The 14,940-nt window shown below is 39.0% G+C and overlaps 1 protein-coding gene across 2 annotated transcripts; it reads left to right on the forward strand.

Moving 5' to 3' along the window:
* The first annotated feature begins 203 nt into the window (after positions 1–203).
* C5H1orf141 (chromosome 5 C1orf141 homolog) lies at positions 204–14,643 on the forward strand. 2 transcript variants are annotated; one of them, XM_077928607.1, is made up of 8 exons: positions 204–314; positions 2,435–2,604; positions 4,718–4,821; positions 5,769–5,878; positions 7,136–7,235; positions 7,913–8,018; positions 11,722–11,908; positions 13,509–14,643. In XM_077928607.1, the coding sequence occupies exons 1-8, from the start codon at positions 234–236 to the stop codon at positions 14,568–14,570; spliced, it is 1,920 nt and encodes a 639-aa protein (XP_077784733.1). In that variant the 5' UTR covers positions 204–233; the 3' UTR covers positions 14,571–14,643. The 2 variants fall into 2 exon arrangements, with proteins under 2 accessions (XP_077784733.1, XP_028588973.2); XM_028733140.2 differs by lacking the exon at positions 2,435–2,604 and having other exon boundaries at positions 230–314.
* Positions 14,644–14,940: the final 297 nt, after the last annotated feature.

Genomic DNA, 14,940 nt, shown 5'->3' on the forward strand with positions numbered 1-14,940 from the left:
AGCAGATATTTATTTATTTAAAAGCTTAAACACTTCCTGTTCTGGTCCCTATTTCCCCCATCTCTGAATGACATTTTTACGTTGTTACAAAGGTTGCGCACCACTCCCAATCTCTGCCAAGCAATAGCAGCAGATTCATTCTTGCTACTTTTTCCCTTTCTTTCTTTCTTTCTTTCTTTCTTTCTTTCTTTCTTTAGAAAAAAGAACTTTGCCCTAGGGAATGAAGAATAAACATGGTCCAGAGAGTACTGGTAAAACTCGATGTTATGAAGCAATATGAGAAGAAAAGACTTAGCAAATATGAGCTAATTGAGGTACGTATAATATAAGCCATGGGAACAGTTATGACTCTGTTTTGAAATATATCAAAATCCATAGTTGGGCAATACCCTTTCTTAGGGTCAACCAAACCGTTGTAGAATAGGGAACAAGCTTTCGAGTTCTCTTGAACTCCAGGCTAGATGTTATGTACTGTAGTAGGGAACAGGCAGAGAGAATTAAAATGAAAACAAAACAAATAGAACAACAACAGCAAAAATGGCTTCATGTCGGTATGCATTTAGATAAAGTTCCAAAATGGATATTGCAAACTTGACTAAATAACTCTCAGCTAGATGCTGCAGGTCACAGGCTACATGCAAGATTCTGTGGCAAATGTTTGACCCCTACTTTTGGGAACACCAAAGCTAGCAGTTATGCAGACCTGCCTATAACCTCAAGCAAAACACAGTGCCTTTGTTAGGCAAAGAGCAGAAGCAATGAAAAACATGACAGTATTTATATTAGCAAAGCTGGATATTAATTTTAGATGGTGTTGTAGATTAAAAATAAATAAATTGAAGCCAAATCGGTTAGGATTACCTAGTGGTTGGAAGACATGCAATCTTCAAAAAGTGTATATTTGAAAGATGTTTCTTGTGGTATAACTGTCAGTTGCAACCAAACCCTAGTGAATCCAGGGATCCAGTAGGGTTTTATCCTCTTATCAGGGATTTTAAGCATTGAGATTCAGACCCACTTGGAATTTTCTGTATAACAGGGGTGATAAAGACCGAGAGTATATCCTTATAAAAACAACATCATAGCAAGACATGAGAGATGGTTTCTACCTCTATCAGGCCACAGGGGCAGACTTGCTCTGCAAACAGTTTACCCACATAACTGCCCTGCAATAAGGCAGATGGCAGCACATTGAATCTAGCAAGGGTGAATGAATGTCTATATTTAGATATTTGTAATTTTTGACAGATATATTGCTGGGGTAAAACCTCTCCCATTGTCTTTGATTTCTGGCTGTTTATTCATCTCACTCACATGACACTGAAATTCTACATCCCAGACTCGTCGGCGAATTGTTGCTCTGGCTTTCTCGTAACCTGCGGTTATCAGTGCTTGTGGCGAAAACCCCAAGTCTTTTAGCTTTTCGTATAATGTAGTTTTCCATTTTGATTGATAGGGATACCCTAGTGAATGGATTATTCATTAGGTTTCCAAGACCAAGTCCCTAGTATGCAGGTTCTACATGGGAAAAGTCATAAGGGCAACTCTTGTATGTGGTCACTTAGAACAGCATGTATATTTGTACATCTGTATGCCTTTATGCACATACAGTGTTCCTGTCACAAAAAGAGGGTATGGAGTATAGTGATGTGGAGCAGAATATTTCCCAGTGCTTTCTTTTTCCATTGAAAAAATTCTGATTCCTAGGTTTACTGGAAACAACAGATGGATAACAGTTGCAAATAAAATATTAGGCAACCTTAGCCCCTCCAAAGTTTTTAGCTTTGTTTGCTACATACAAGTAAAGTAAACAACCTAAATTAAGCCACTCTCGAGGGCATCAGAAAAATTTCCAATGCAGACTGAAAATTTTCCAAGGCAAATTTCCCTGGTTTTCCAATTCAACATTTTCCAGAAGACCCACATCATAACATCATGCAAGGAGGGCTTACACTTGTACATATCTATATTCTTCTGCAGTAGGAGTTGTGCCCAAGTTTACATAATAAAAAACAAACAGGTTAAAAATAACATTAATATAAAGTAATAAAATTTGAAGCAGCATTCAAACAAACTCCAAATTCAGATAAAATACAAAGAGCAAAGAATAACATTTAAGCGCTAAAGGAAAATAATAAAATTGTGGCAATGGAACATTAAGGCTCCGGCAAACCAATCTGGCAGTACATTCCACAACCAGGGTTTCAATTTCACTTACGGTATACCCCTCACCACACACCTCATTTGGTGGGAGTCCTTGAAGAAGGGCCTACCTGCTAACTACCCGCTCACCCTGTATAAAAGTAAACAAACAGATCTTAAAATGCCATTGCTCTCAAACAAACCATTCCATAAAGCTGCCCTGGAACTTTCTGCCCTTAGTGAAAAGCATGAAACACTATACCAGTGAATGCTGTATCTTTTTTATTAACAGTGCCGAAAGCTAGGGAGAGTACAGGTAAACCCGTGTGTGAGAACTCCCCTGACATTTGACTTGAATCTGAATTATGAATTGTCTCGATCTGTAAAATCAAGTATTTCTGTAACTCCGTCCACTCAGCATGTTATTCAAGATGATCAGAGCACAGTTCAGCAGTCACAAAGGTGAGACACCCACCCACACCTTAAGTTCATACCGGTGTTTATTTTTGGTAGTTAAGTCCATCTTCTTGAACTATCTTCATACTATAGTTTCCCCACTTGACTCCACAGAATGCTTTGTATTGCTCCCTGAACCCTGTGGACTGGTCTGATACACTAGTAAGTAAGGTGAACAAATAAGGTGGTTCTTTATGATTTAGTGTAGTTTCTCATCGTTAAAAAAAAAAGGTCCTTATTTAGAAAGAGGTATGTATTCATATTCCTTGCTCAATTTAGAATACTTTGTGGACATAATTTATTCATTATGAATAAATGTATGTATACAATTTGCAGCAGGTACAGGATAGGTTTTATGTTTAAATTTGTGTCTAATAAAAGAATGGATAAAAATCAAATCTATTTGGATGTGAGTCTGGGAAGAGCTGCTCCCTGCCTTGCAGGCCTTTTCCCACTTGGCCTGGGATGGCAGGACACTGACTGACTCCAGCTACAAAAGCTGAGGTTGCTGAACAGAATCGTGGGCTGGGGTATTGCTTGTTGGGGGCGGGAGTTGTTGCTGTTAATTATTCGCATCTTTATTTTGTATCACATTTTTATATGTGGAAATGGTTCCACATTTGGTTGTGTACTTTTTGATGTTTTCTTTATGACTACTTTTGTTACGTTTGTAGTTCTTTAATTCCTAGAAAGTTGTAAGGCACCTTGAGCATGGTTATAAGTTCGGAAAGGAGGCAAACAAATAAAATGATTTATTTGAGTGACGATTACTTACGGGAGTTAAGACGCTGTCAGCATGTGACGCCTGTGCTCAGAGACCTGCACTAGTTGCCAATCTGATACCAGATCAAGTTCAAGACAATACGATTAGTATATAAACCCCTTAACAACTTGGGACCAGTTTACCAGTGGTTTCACCTTATCCCATATATTTACACTGGGCCGCTTCAGTCTGTGGAACTGGGACTGTTACAGGTGCTACATAATACTTGCTCTGCATTTGTAAGAAACCAGTCATTTGGTGTGGTAGCACCTACACTTTAGAATTCCCTGCCTATTAACATCAGGCAGATGCCTCCACTGTACTCTTTTCGGTGCCTTTTAAAATCATTTTTGTATAGACAAGCCTACTCAGATATGTAGAATATTTTACATGTATTTTAATTTTTTGTTTAGCTTATCGCTTATTTTAATTATTATTTTAATGCTTTAAATTGCTGTTTTTACTAATAATTTTATTGCTTCAGTCTTTTTATAAACCGTTCGGAGGGTTTTGGTTGGGGTTTTTTTAACGATCAATTTTTTTTACAATAAATAGGATGGATTTATTTATCAGTGTTTTGGTGCAGAGGGAGACTTGTCATGTTGTGTCCAATCCTTCGCTCATTTTTGCCTTCCAATGCAAGGACCTTGGCCAACAACAATAAGTTAGCTAACAAGTGGAGGACTCAGCCCAGCTCCCCCATATGCTGCAAGCACAATGAAAGCTTACTAGCGTGGCGGGTCTGTTGAGTTTGTACAGAACAAGCAAACATTTCTGTGGAACAAATGCCTTCCACCTTTCGGCTGAGGGATACACTAACCCTTATCTTTCAGGAACATATTCATTGTGTATGTATGTAATATGCATGCTTACATGCATTTCTAAAAGCAAGAAGATGTGTGTCTAAGCTTTGGCCCTAAACTACCTCACAGGGAGCCGGGGGGAAATAAAAGGGGGAGAACCAGGTTTGGTGCTTTGAGTTTGTTGGAGGAAGAATGGGACATAAATTTAGTGAATTTTAGTGAACCCAGGGTGACCCTGTCCAATGACCTCACGTCTCCAACTTCAAGGATTGCATGGCTGCCCCCACCCACAACATTTTTTTGTTACACTTGGGTTGTTTTGTTCATTGCTTTATGATTTTGTTGAAATCTGTCCTGAAACGGACTATAACATTTAAGAAATAAACTAGTGTGTAAATAAAAGTAATCCCGTGAAAACCAATATGCCAATTAAAATAATCTCTTGACAAAATGCTGACATTCTTTTCTGCTGCCTTTCACAAGTGATTTAACCGTATCCAGCCATATAATGTTTCCTGTAGTTTTACAGCTGTTGTTATTGTATTACTGTTAGGCCCCAATCTCTGTCAACACAAAGGAAGGACCACTCTGGAAAACCTGTTGTGAGGCTATTTAGTGCTCCAAGCTACCTGAAACATAAACCAACTAATCAGAGAGGTATGTTTGCTGTTTTTATTTAAAGCAGGGAATTGGTTTGGAACATTCCACCCCCTCCCCTCCCCATTTTTAGAAATACTTCTGCAACTAGGGTTCCCCCAAGCCTGATGGTACCTTCCTCTTCTGTGTTGATGGCACCATTTTGACTCCAGAAGGATCCACACTAGGAGAATGTGGTCAATATTAGTATGCAGTATAATATAGGATATGGGATTACCTTAAATCTGATGATCCATTTGACCATTCCAGATGTATTTTAAAGCAAGCAGAGATGTGTACTTGATGCTTGCACTGCAGTCATCAAATTCTGCCCATTGAAGACAAACTCTGAACTATCCCAGTGGACTTCAGTGCTGTGCAATTTGATTTTTTAATAGAATATATATATTTTAATTTGCAGTAAAATAGCATTGGTTAGTTCCAACAAAACCTGTATAGTGTTACATGCATACCGTATATCAACTGCGTATAAAAATAAAAGTTGAGTGGGGACACTAAAATAACTGAAACATTGAACACATTGTCAAGGGTTTAACTATCTGTGACATAACCTCTCCATAAGGAAGCATGAGTAGTGGAGGTCTTAAATTAACATCACTTCTATTTACATGGTGATCACACATTATTGAAATGATCATGTCCAGTTTGACCTCTAATAACCCTTCCATGTTGCATTAGGTGCCCAGAAAGAGCCAAAAATCCCAAACATTTTCTAGCCATCCTGTCAGAAATTGTCCTTTGGAGGCCTAACAATGGGAGCCAATCTCTAAACAGGCAGCAGTAAACAGCATGGCAGTGAGTTCCTTTTTTCGTATGAGGGGAGAGAATCTAGATCTGTGTCTAGCAACAGAAGAGCCAGAGCTGGGTTTGAGTTCGGTGGGTGACCAATAACATTAGAGACAACATAAAAAATGTGATTTATTAACATTTTAATGTTTTTTTTTCAGTGAACATGCAGGCTCTAGATGGAGGTTTCACACTCCTGAAACTAAAACAAAGGCTTAAATCTGCTCATTCCGCCACAGAAGTGCAGAAAAGACCTGGGAGAATGTCAGAGGTGAGCCATGCTGCCAAGTGTTTTCTTGCTGTTTCTATAAAATAATTTATTGAACGATCTAGCACACTTGTCTGGTATATGGGTCAACTGGTTCTTATTTGCTGAAAAATTAATTGGTGGTGGTGGTTAGTTAGACATTGTTATTTTTGGTCAAGACATATGTTTGCATGATGTATGAAAGAGGAAGCCAATTAGATTGTATGGCAACCCTGTACCACTGATGGAGGAAATTTGCATGGCTTTGACAGCCTTAAGCAGCCTAGGTTGTTTTAACAATGATGCACAGTGTTGCGTAATACACCAGTTCTGTGTTACTGCCAAATGTTCCCATAATAGTCTGCAGAAGAAAGGAATGTTCTCCTTGGGGAGGATAGTGTCGATAATTCTGGTTGCCTGCTAATCCCAACAATTTTTTAAAAAGATTATTTTAGATAAAAATCATTAAATGTTAAACTAAACAACACTGTCCCTCTTATGTGGGATGCAATTTAGAATGGCAGATTATATAAATGGGACAAATAAGCCTCAAGGGGGGAAATCAGAATAGTGAAGGAAATAGCAAAGGCTTTCTTGAATATTTATTTAACAAATATAAGTATAATTATAATACTTGCATAAGTATAATCCTTGCATAAGTAGTATTTTTGTAATTACAAATTACATTTAGAGCCACACACTATTTTTCCTATGAAATCATCCTTAGCAATACAATCCTGTTTATAGGATCCTCTGTTTTAGGATCAAAGAGGATCTAAAAACCTGCATGTTTTAAAATATATTAATGTGTTCAATACGTGGTTCCCCTTCCTTCACATTTTATCCTCTCAACATCCCTGTGAGGGAAGTTATGCTGAGAGGCAATGACTGGCCCAAAGTGACCTTCATGGCTGAGTAGGAATTCGAATCTTGGTCTCCCAATTCCTAGTTTAACACTCTATCCACTACACTTTAGTTCCGAGACACCACTCAAAATATAGCCTTATGTTGACTACAGAGGCATTTTGAATACAGAAGAAATGTGACTAGTTCTTGTGTAAATTGATATGGGACAATCTTGCATGTGACATGATAAAACCTAACTCAAAGTATTAAAAGAACATTTGCAATTTGAGTCAATTATATCAAAGACATGTTGTCTTCATACGGCTCTATGTCATTTAATTGTAGCCCAAAGTGATATTGCTTGCATAGGATAATTGCTGTAAGTCCGTATAACTGCTTTGACATATGCACAAAAAAATGTTTCCCAACAACCAGGATGAAAGGAAATCTTTGAGTGGCATGGATGATTATCACAGGAGTGTATTTAGAGGAACCAGTCGTGAGGATGGAAGGACAACTGTTGCTGTGGGAAAAGGTTGGAGAAAAATAAATAATAAAAATGACTAACAAAAACCATAGTAGCCATTACATAGCACTTTGGCCTCACAAATGCCTCAGTAATTTGGAAGAACCATCTGAGCGAGAAACAGACCATCACTGAAAAAGTCATAGTCCAATTGTTGAGTTTCGCCCCAAAGGCTGGGAAAGCTAGCGATGGTTTTTGAACCAGCAGCATTTGCCTAAACTGGGAGAGTAGACAAAGATTTGTTTCTGCATATATTATTCGATACATCTCGTGCACTTCTTAAAACAAATTTCCTAACCTTTTGAGTACAAAATAAAATATTTGTTAGAATGTATTGACCTAGTTATATTTTGATTTATACGTAATTATGATGAAAATAAACCAGATGCTTATAATTTAATTAAAAAACCATAGTTTAGGACAGGTATGGAGGTTCTCTTTGTGGCTAGCTTATAAGCAGCTTATAAATGACAGAGGCTCCATGCTGAGCTTTAGTATCTGAATCAGCTCTCAGACCAACAACGGAACCACAATGGTGCTACCCTGTACCCTCATATTCTTTATTTTATCTAACTTCAAGTTATTATTTAATATAAGCTACTATGAGTGTTTTCTGTGAAAAGCCACTTTTATCTTGTCTATGCCATTGTATTTGTGAGATGTAATAAATTTCATTGTCATTTCAGGTGTTTATGATGAAGCCAAACATGGAGTTGATCAGGAACTGAAGAGAAAGGGTAAAGTCAAATCCTGTACAAATGTACATTCTTTACAAGATAACCTGAACAAAAGGTAACTATTCATAATCAGGAATAATAGTGCACATGGCTGTTGAGAAGATGTTGGAGGCATAAAATGGCTACAAAGGAGGATGTGGTGCTTGTATCAGGCATCAAATTTTGGTTCCCTTAACCAAAGTGATGTATATATAAATGCATATATAAAGGTACATTTTGGGGGATACTCCACTCCTGCAAATTAGTACAGCTTCAAGGCTTCAGCCAATCTTAATCTAGCCTGACTACTGCATGTTTTTCCAATCCACAAGTCCTACTTGTGTTCAGCTACACAGGGGATTGATTCCTAAGAGGAGTTGTCTTAGGCCTGTAGCCACTGGAGAGAAGGAGACTAGAATGCAGAGTGGCATACTTTATTTTTTATTTTTTAAATTTTTGTAAATATAGTAAGGAGTCAGTATTTTCCTATGCCCTTTTACAATGTGGCTTTTTTGAGGGGTTGTTACTTTTATTTTGATTATATTTTGATTTTATTCAGTGAACCGCCCTGAGACCTCCGGCTATAGGACGGTATATAAATTCAATAAATAATAATAATAATAATAATAATAATAATTGCCCAGTAAAAGAATAAAGCTGCTCCCAATATCCAGTGTTCTGTCCCAATAGGAAAAAACCACAAGGATTCTTATGGACTTGCGTCCAACTATCTGTCATCAATCATAGTTCTGATTTCACTCATTGGCTAAAAACACTGAAAGGCAGGAGCAACCAGACTAGCTCACAGAAATTGCTTAGAAAGATGCTTGCATATTTTGCTTTATAATGTTCCTTCTAGTAGGGCTAGAGGCTTACTTTTTATAAATGAAAGCTCATAAGATTTATTATATAATAAAAATGCAAGGGTGTCATAATGCTGTAGTGTGCTTGGCCACAGACAGATGGCACTGTGGAGCACTGGACCATTGCAACAGCATTGGAAGGCAAAGAGGAGGGAGACAGAGGCAGGGAGACAGGAGGCCAGTGCAGGTGGGTGGGGGAGCAGTGATTTATTGATACTGATATATTTTTTTACTTGTGCCTTCCTTGGGATTCTCCAGATTCTGCCCATACCTCCCCCTTTTGTGCTTGGGTGGTGCAATTTTGGCTAAAATTAGTGTGGGCACTATCCTCAAAATTTCAGAAATAGAATAGAAGGTTATATAAAGTAGCGGGGAGAGGACCTTCATTTGTAGGAGTTTTATATTGCTCTCCTCCCTATCCCTCTCCTGATGCCCTGCCATAAGAAATAAGGAATATGTGTGTGGTTTTGTGTGTGTGTGTGTGTGTGTGTGTGTGTGTGTGTAGAGCTAGTGGTTTTGTTTATTACTAGTGGGACACATAAAATGCAAAGTCAATAAATTCCTATAAAAACAATTGAATAAAAATCAGTAGATACTATTTTGATACAGTATCATTATTTCAAAATATATTTAGATAATATTTCCCAACTATTCATTTAACACAACAACCATTACAGTGGTACCTTGGGTTAAGTATTTAATTCGTTCCGGAGGTCCATTCTTAACCTGAAACTGTTCTTAACCTGAAGCACCACTTTAGCTAATGGGCCTCCCGCTGCCGCTGTGCGATTTCTGTTCTCATCCTGAAGCAAAGTTCTTAACCCGAGGTAATATTTCTGGGTTAGCGGAGTCTGAAACCTGAAGCATATGTAACCTGAAGTGTATGTAACCCGAGGTACCACTGTACATCATATGATTGTATTTTATCCTGTACCTTATGGTTCTAATATGTAACAAATATAGAACACTTTTCTATAAATACTTTGTTCTTTTTATGCCTTCTCTGACTCTAATAATATTTGTGAGTCTTTACATGTCTTTGTTTTATAGTCCACGGTCCATGGAATTCTCAGTCCCCCTATACAATAAATTTCCTTCAATTATATGTTGAAAGCTAAGCTAAGAAGTCTTTTTCCTCCCTTTTGATTCCAAGAAAATAACACTCTGTCAGAAAATAAATAAAACTTATGACAAAATATATCAGATATACTTACAAAAGAGCACTTTGGCAATCTCACTTTTATTTCCTACTAACATATATGACATTGTTCAGAGCCTATCAAAGTGCCACAGCTTGAGTATGAAAAATGCTCCTGTTTGCCCAAGAATGTGGAATCCATGGGGCATATGAAACTCCAATTTACCCTTTTATGAGGCTTACAGGACACATTTTTTGGGATCTGTTTAACATCAGGATCAAGAATACCTTTACTATATTATTTTATGTGGCTTTTGATGTCTGTTGGACTATACCAGGGGTCTGCAACCTTTAAGACAAAAAGAGCCACTTGGACCAGTTTCCGAAGGGAAAAAAACCTGGGAGCCGCAAAACCATTGCAACATTTAAAGCATGCGCGCCGCTGCCCTCCGATCTGACAGCGGGCGGGAAGGTGACGTCGGGACGGTGCGTGACTAACGCACGCATCGCCCCCATGCAACGTCACAGCCAGTACAGCGCCCGCCACAGTGGGGAGTGTCGGGGCGCACAATGCGCCTCCTCCCCTCGCTAGTATCTGCCCCGGAGCCGCGGCAAAGGTGTAAAAGAGCCACATGCGGCTCCGGAGCCGCGGGTTGCAGACCCCTGGACTATACTGAAGGACTGCGAGGTCAGGTTTGGGGTTTTGTAGCTAAAATAAAAAGGCAAGTAAAATTGGGAACATGCCAAAAACTTTTACAATTATTCATAGCGTGGATAGCAAGTATGTAGGGAGCAGCTTTCTTCTTCTCCAGACTCACCCAGTAAAGTTGAATTGGCCATCTGATTAGACAGAGAAGCTGTCTTTGGCAGCTATATCCCTGCAGAGGATGTGTGAATGTGCTATGAAATCGAGAGCACTTGAATAGATGGAATTAATATAGTATTTCTGAAAACCGGTACTATTGCTTTGGTCTCTGTGCTTTCTCCCTCAGACCCTGAGTTGCGTTCACGACAATTTTTCTGATGCAAACAAGAAAACAAGGCAACTGCTTTATGTTCATTGTTTCTTGGATGCAGCAGAACCTATGGAAAAATGAGAATATATTTAATGAAATGTGGGAGAGCTGTAGATGTAGGAGATTCCCTAGTTAAATTACAGCTCAGCCATAGCGGCTGAACTGCTATGCAATAGGAGGGCAATGAGAGTGACCTAGGGTTGTTGTAAGAATGACTGAGATTAACATGTGCAAGGTGCTTGACACGTTGAAAAAGCATGTTGCTGTTAATAGTAGTATTACTACTGGCTTTGAAGCATACCAGGTGAATAAGTGATCTGGTGCTCTTGCAAAAGGCATTATCTGAACACATACATTCATACATACAGACATTTATATACCACTGTATCATAAAAATTATATCACAGTGGTTTACAACAATATAAAAACATGAAACCAAACAATAAAATCATAAAAAGTTTTTTTAAAGAACAAGCTAAAAGATAAAAGGAAAGAAAAACAAACATCAGTAAACCATTGTGGGAATGTATTCTTAATTGCCTGCATAGGCCTGACAGAATAGAAAAGTTTTTAGCAGATTTTTAAAATTGGGCACAGAAGGCACTCACTGAATCTCAACTGGCAGTGTTCCACAGGACTGGGCTGATAACAAATTACTTTTGAAGAATGTAATAGCAGGGTTGGAACTAGCAATATCCAGTAATATTGCTTATTTAATTGTTTGGTGACCACTTATTACTATCACTATTTTTTAAAATGCAGAGACGCTCTTTGGAAATACGATTTCACCAATGAGGAAAAAAATATTAAGACTTTTACCCACTTTGAGGATGCGGTACTGAAAAAGAAGAAGGTTTCTGTACCTCTGTGCATTGAGGATGAAATAGAAAAACCAAATGCCAAAGTGATCAGAGCTGGCAGCTCAGGGCCAAAATGTGACAGCTCACCGGTAATATCATCTCCCCACCACTTCTACCTGTTTAATGGGTTTTTTAAAAAATTCTATAGGTTAAGAAAGTAGTTACCTTAAGAATTTCCCATTCTTATCTCAGTGTTAAGATACTCACTGGAAAAACAGGTCACATGGTTTGAAAGAATTCTCATTGCTAATTACAGAATGTAAGAGAATTCTTTATGAAGAACTGGTTCACAAGAATGGAAATCCCCGTGGCTATCAGTTAAATCAGTAGCTGTCTTAGGCAAGAGGCTGCTAAAATACTTGATAAACCAATAGACTTCACAGTGCAACTATCCCTGCTATTCCTATTTGAAGGACCAAAGGAAGACATTTTTTGTTGTATATTTTAAAACTCTTTTTTTTTTTAATGGGGAAGTGTGTTCAACCAACTGCTGCTAAGCATGGACAATTGAAATTAATGAACTAAGTCATGTTTCTAACCTCAATAGGCCTATTCTGAGTAGGACAAACACCACACAGAAAGTCCCATTTCCCATTGGACAGCAGCTAATCAGCATTCTGTTCAACTAATGCTGATGGTAATATACAATTTTTTTTTTTACATTCTTGCCATGTTATATGTTATCTTGGCCATATTCACATGACCTTTAGCAACTGGCTTAACTGACATCTAAGCCCACAGATGTAATCTTTTTATGGGACCTGAGTGAAATGTGTCACAAAATACGGGGAAATGCATTTCTGCATGATTTACTGCTGAATTAAACCCTCATTGCAATCAGAAGACTTCGTTTACAAAGTACTATCCCCCGCCCCCCGCCCCCCACCGCACAAATGACTTCATCTGTTTTCAAAGCATATAGATTGGATTTTACTAATACTACAGATACAGAAATGGGCCCAGTGTCATACAGTGCCTGAGAATGCTGAGCTTGTATATGGGAAATCTTGTTTCAGTCAAATTGCTACTTAGCTATAAAGCTGTGTGTATTTTTGGGCAAGTCATTATCTTACAGCCTTGCCCATCTCATGGGGTCGTTGTGAAGCTGAAATGCTAGTCTGAGCTCTTTGAAGAATGGGTCATGCACATAGGAAACTGCTTTAGTATGGCTCAGTATGTTAGATCACTGGTCCATCTAATCCAGTATTGTTTACACTGACTGGCAGCAGCTCTCCAGAGTTTCAGACAGGGGTCCTTCCTATCCCTACCTGGATATGTTCATGTCATGAGTCACTTAGTGCCTTTGGGTTCAGATCTGGGATGGCAGACTGGAGGAATGGGGAGGGGGGGATTGAGACAGTAGAGCAAAGCCTTTCTGAAGAAAGCTCTTCCCTGGCAGACAACAATACTGGAACAGGAGTTCTAGCTGCTTCCTACCCTGTGCTGTTGGTGGCTGGAGAGACCTCAGAGCTATGGCTTGAGGTGGCTGAACTGGATTTAGTGGGCACAGGTCTAATAAGCACTCCCAGGGTCAAACAATGCCTCCGCTGATGAGAAACAGACACACGTGCCCTAGCAGTGTGCGTGCCTACAAGCTAGACATTCTCACCAAGCTAATAAAGCTTGTCAAGTGGTGTGAAAGTTTTGTTGGTCTGAAAGGTTTTAACATTTCTCTCCTCCTTTCTCTAGAAGTCAAGTGAATCATTTCCCGTCTATTGCCACAATGAAGGGTATGTAAAGAAGCATGCATTGAATACATGTCTTTCTATGTATGGGGATGGAGCATTTTATGGTGTGAATAGGAGTGGTGAAATATGCATGCAGCTAAACCCGGTCCTACGAAATAACTATAATGAATCCACTGCAATCACCAGAAGTAAACAAAATTCTCCCCCCAATGAAACTACAAAGAGGAAGAAAAAGCCAGCCCTGTCTGGGAAACCAAAACGCATCGCTGTTCAGATTTTATCTGTGAAGAAAACACCATGTGATGATATCTTCACAAGTTCTCAGAAAGAGATTGTTCAGAAGATGAGTGGAAGTGTCACAAAAACTTTCAGCAGACATACGGTCCCTGAAAGGAGTATTTCAACAAACATGCCTCAGCGTCAGAAAGAAGGCCTTATGGTATGTGGAGAGAATCCAACGCTGGCCATATACCGTACTATTTCATCTAGAAGCCTGATTTCAGGAATAAAATCCCAACTTCCAGATTTTTTTGAGAAGGAGTTAGCTTCCCCCGAAGAACCCCGTAAGAAGGATAGAGTGCTTTTTGTGGACTACATCCCCATCTCAAAGCCAATTCCAGTTCCAAGATATGGAAGTAAACTCGCTAACCACCACAACTCCGTCCCTTCAGCTCGCAGTTCATGCTCATCTCATAGTTGTGCTAAAATCGTATCAGTGGAAAGCAGCAAGTCTGAAGTGAAGCACCAGGATAATTCACACCAGAAACCTTTTCTGGATGAAAACAGGGCAAGCAACATGGAAGTCTCAGCCCAGTCCCCAACCCAAGAAGACAGTGAGAGGTTAATTGGGCCAACACCATCACTATCACTAAGGAGCTTTCAGGAAGAAGTAAATAGTAGCCTTGAGCCCCAGAAATCAGAATTGACCGCATGTTCAGAAGAGCAAAGCGCTGGGTCTGCACACGCTCCAGTTATAAGCATACCAACAGCAGAATTCGATGTCTCCGAATCTCATAGGGATCCGAGCATGCAGAACCTGTTACCTGTGGGTAATGAAAAGTAGCTTCAACCTCTGAAATGACTGTTGTGTGAAGTGCATAATAAATGTGTACAATAATCACTTCCCCCAAATCTGTTGCCACAATGTAGTCCAAAGGGATTGCAACCAGTGAGGGAGGTATCTTTGTCAATACGTAGGTTTTTATTATTATTATTATTATTATTATTATTATTATTATTATTATTATTATGAATGATATAGTAGCTTGGCAGTAGAATATCAGATGCACTGAAGCAGCAAATGCCGTGTGCCATCTGATGTTTCGCCAGAGTCTCACAAAATGTGATGTTGCATTGGCATTCCAGTACTCATTTCCACTCCGAGAGGGGACAGTGAAGGCTGTTAAATGGGTTAACCAAAGCTGCCTGGTGAA

This window comes from Podarcis muralis, chromosome 5, assembly GCF_964188315.1.
Source record: "Podarcis muralis chromosome 5, rPodMur119.hap1.1, whole genome shotgun sequence".
In the NCBI taxonomy this organism is placed as follows: domain Eukaryota; kingdom Metazoa; phylum Chordata; class Lepidosauria; order Squamata; family Lacertidae; genus Podarcis; species Podarcis muralis.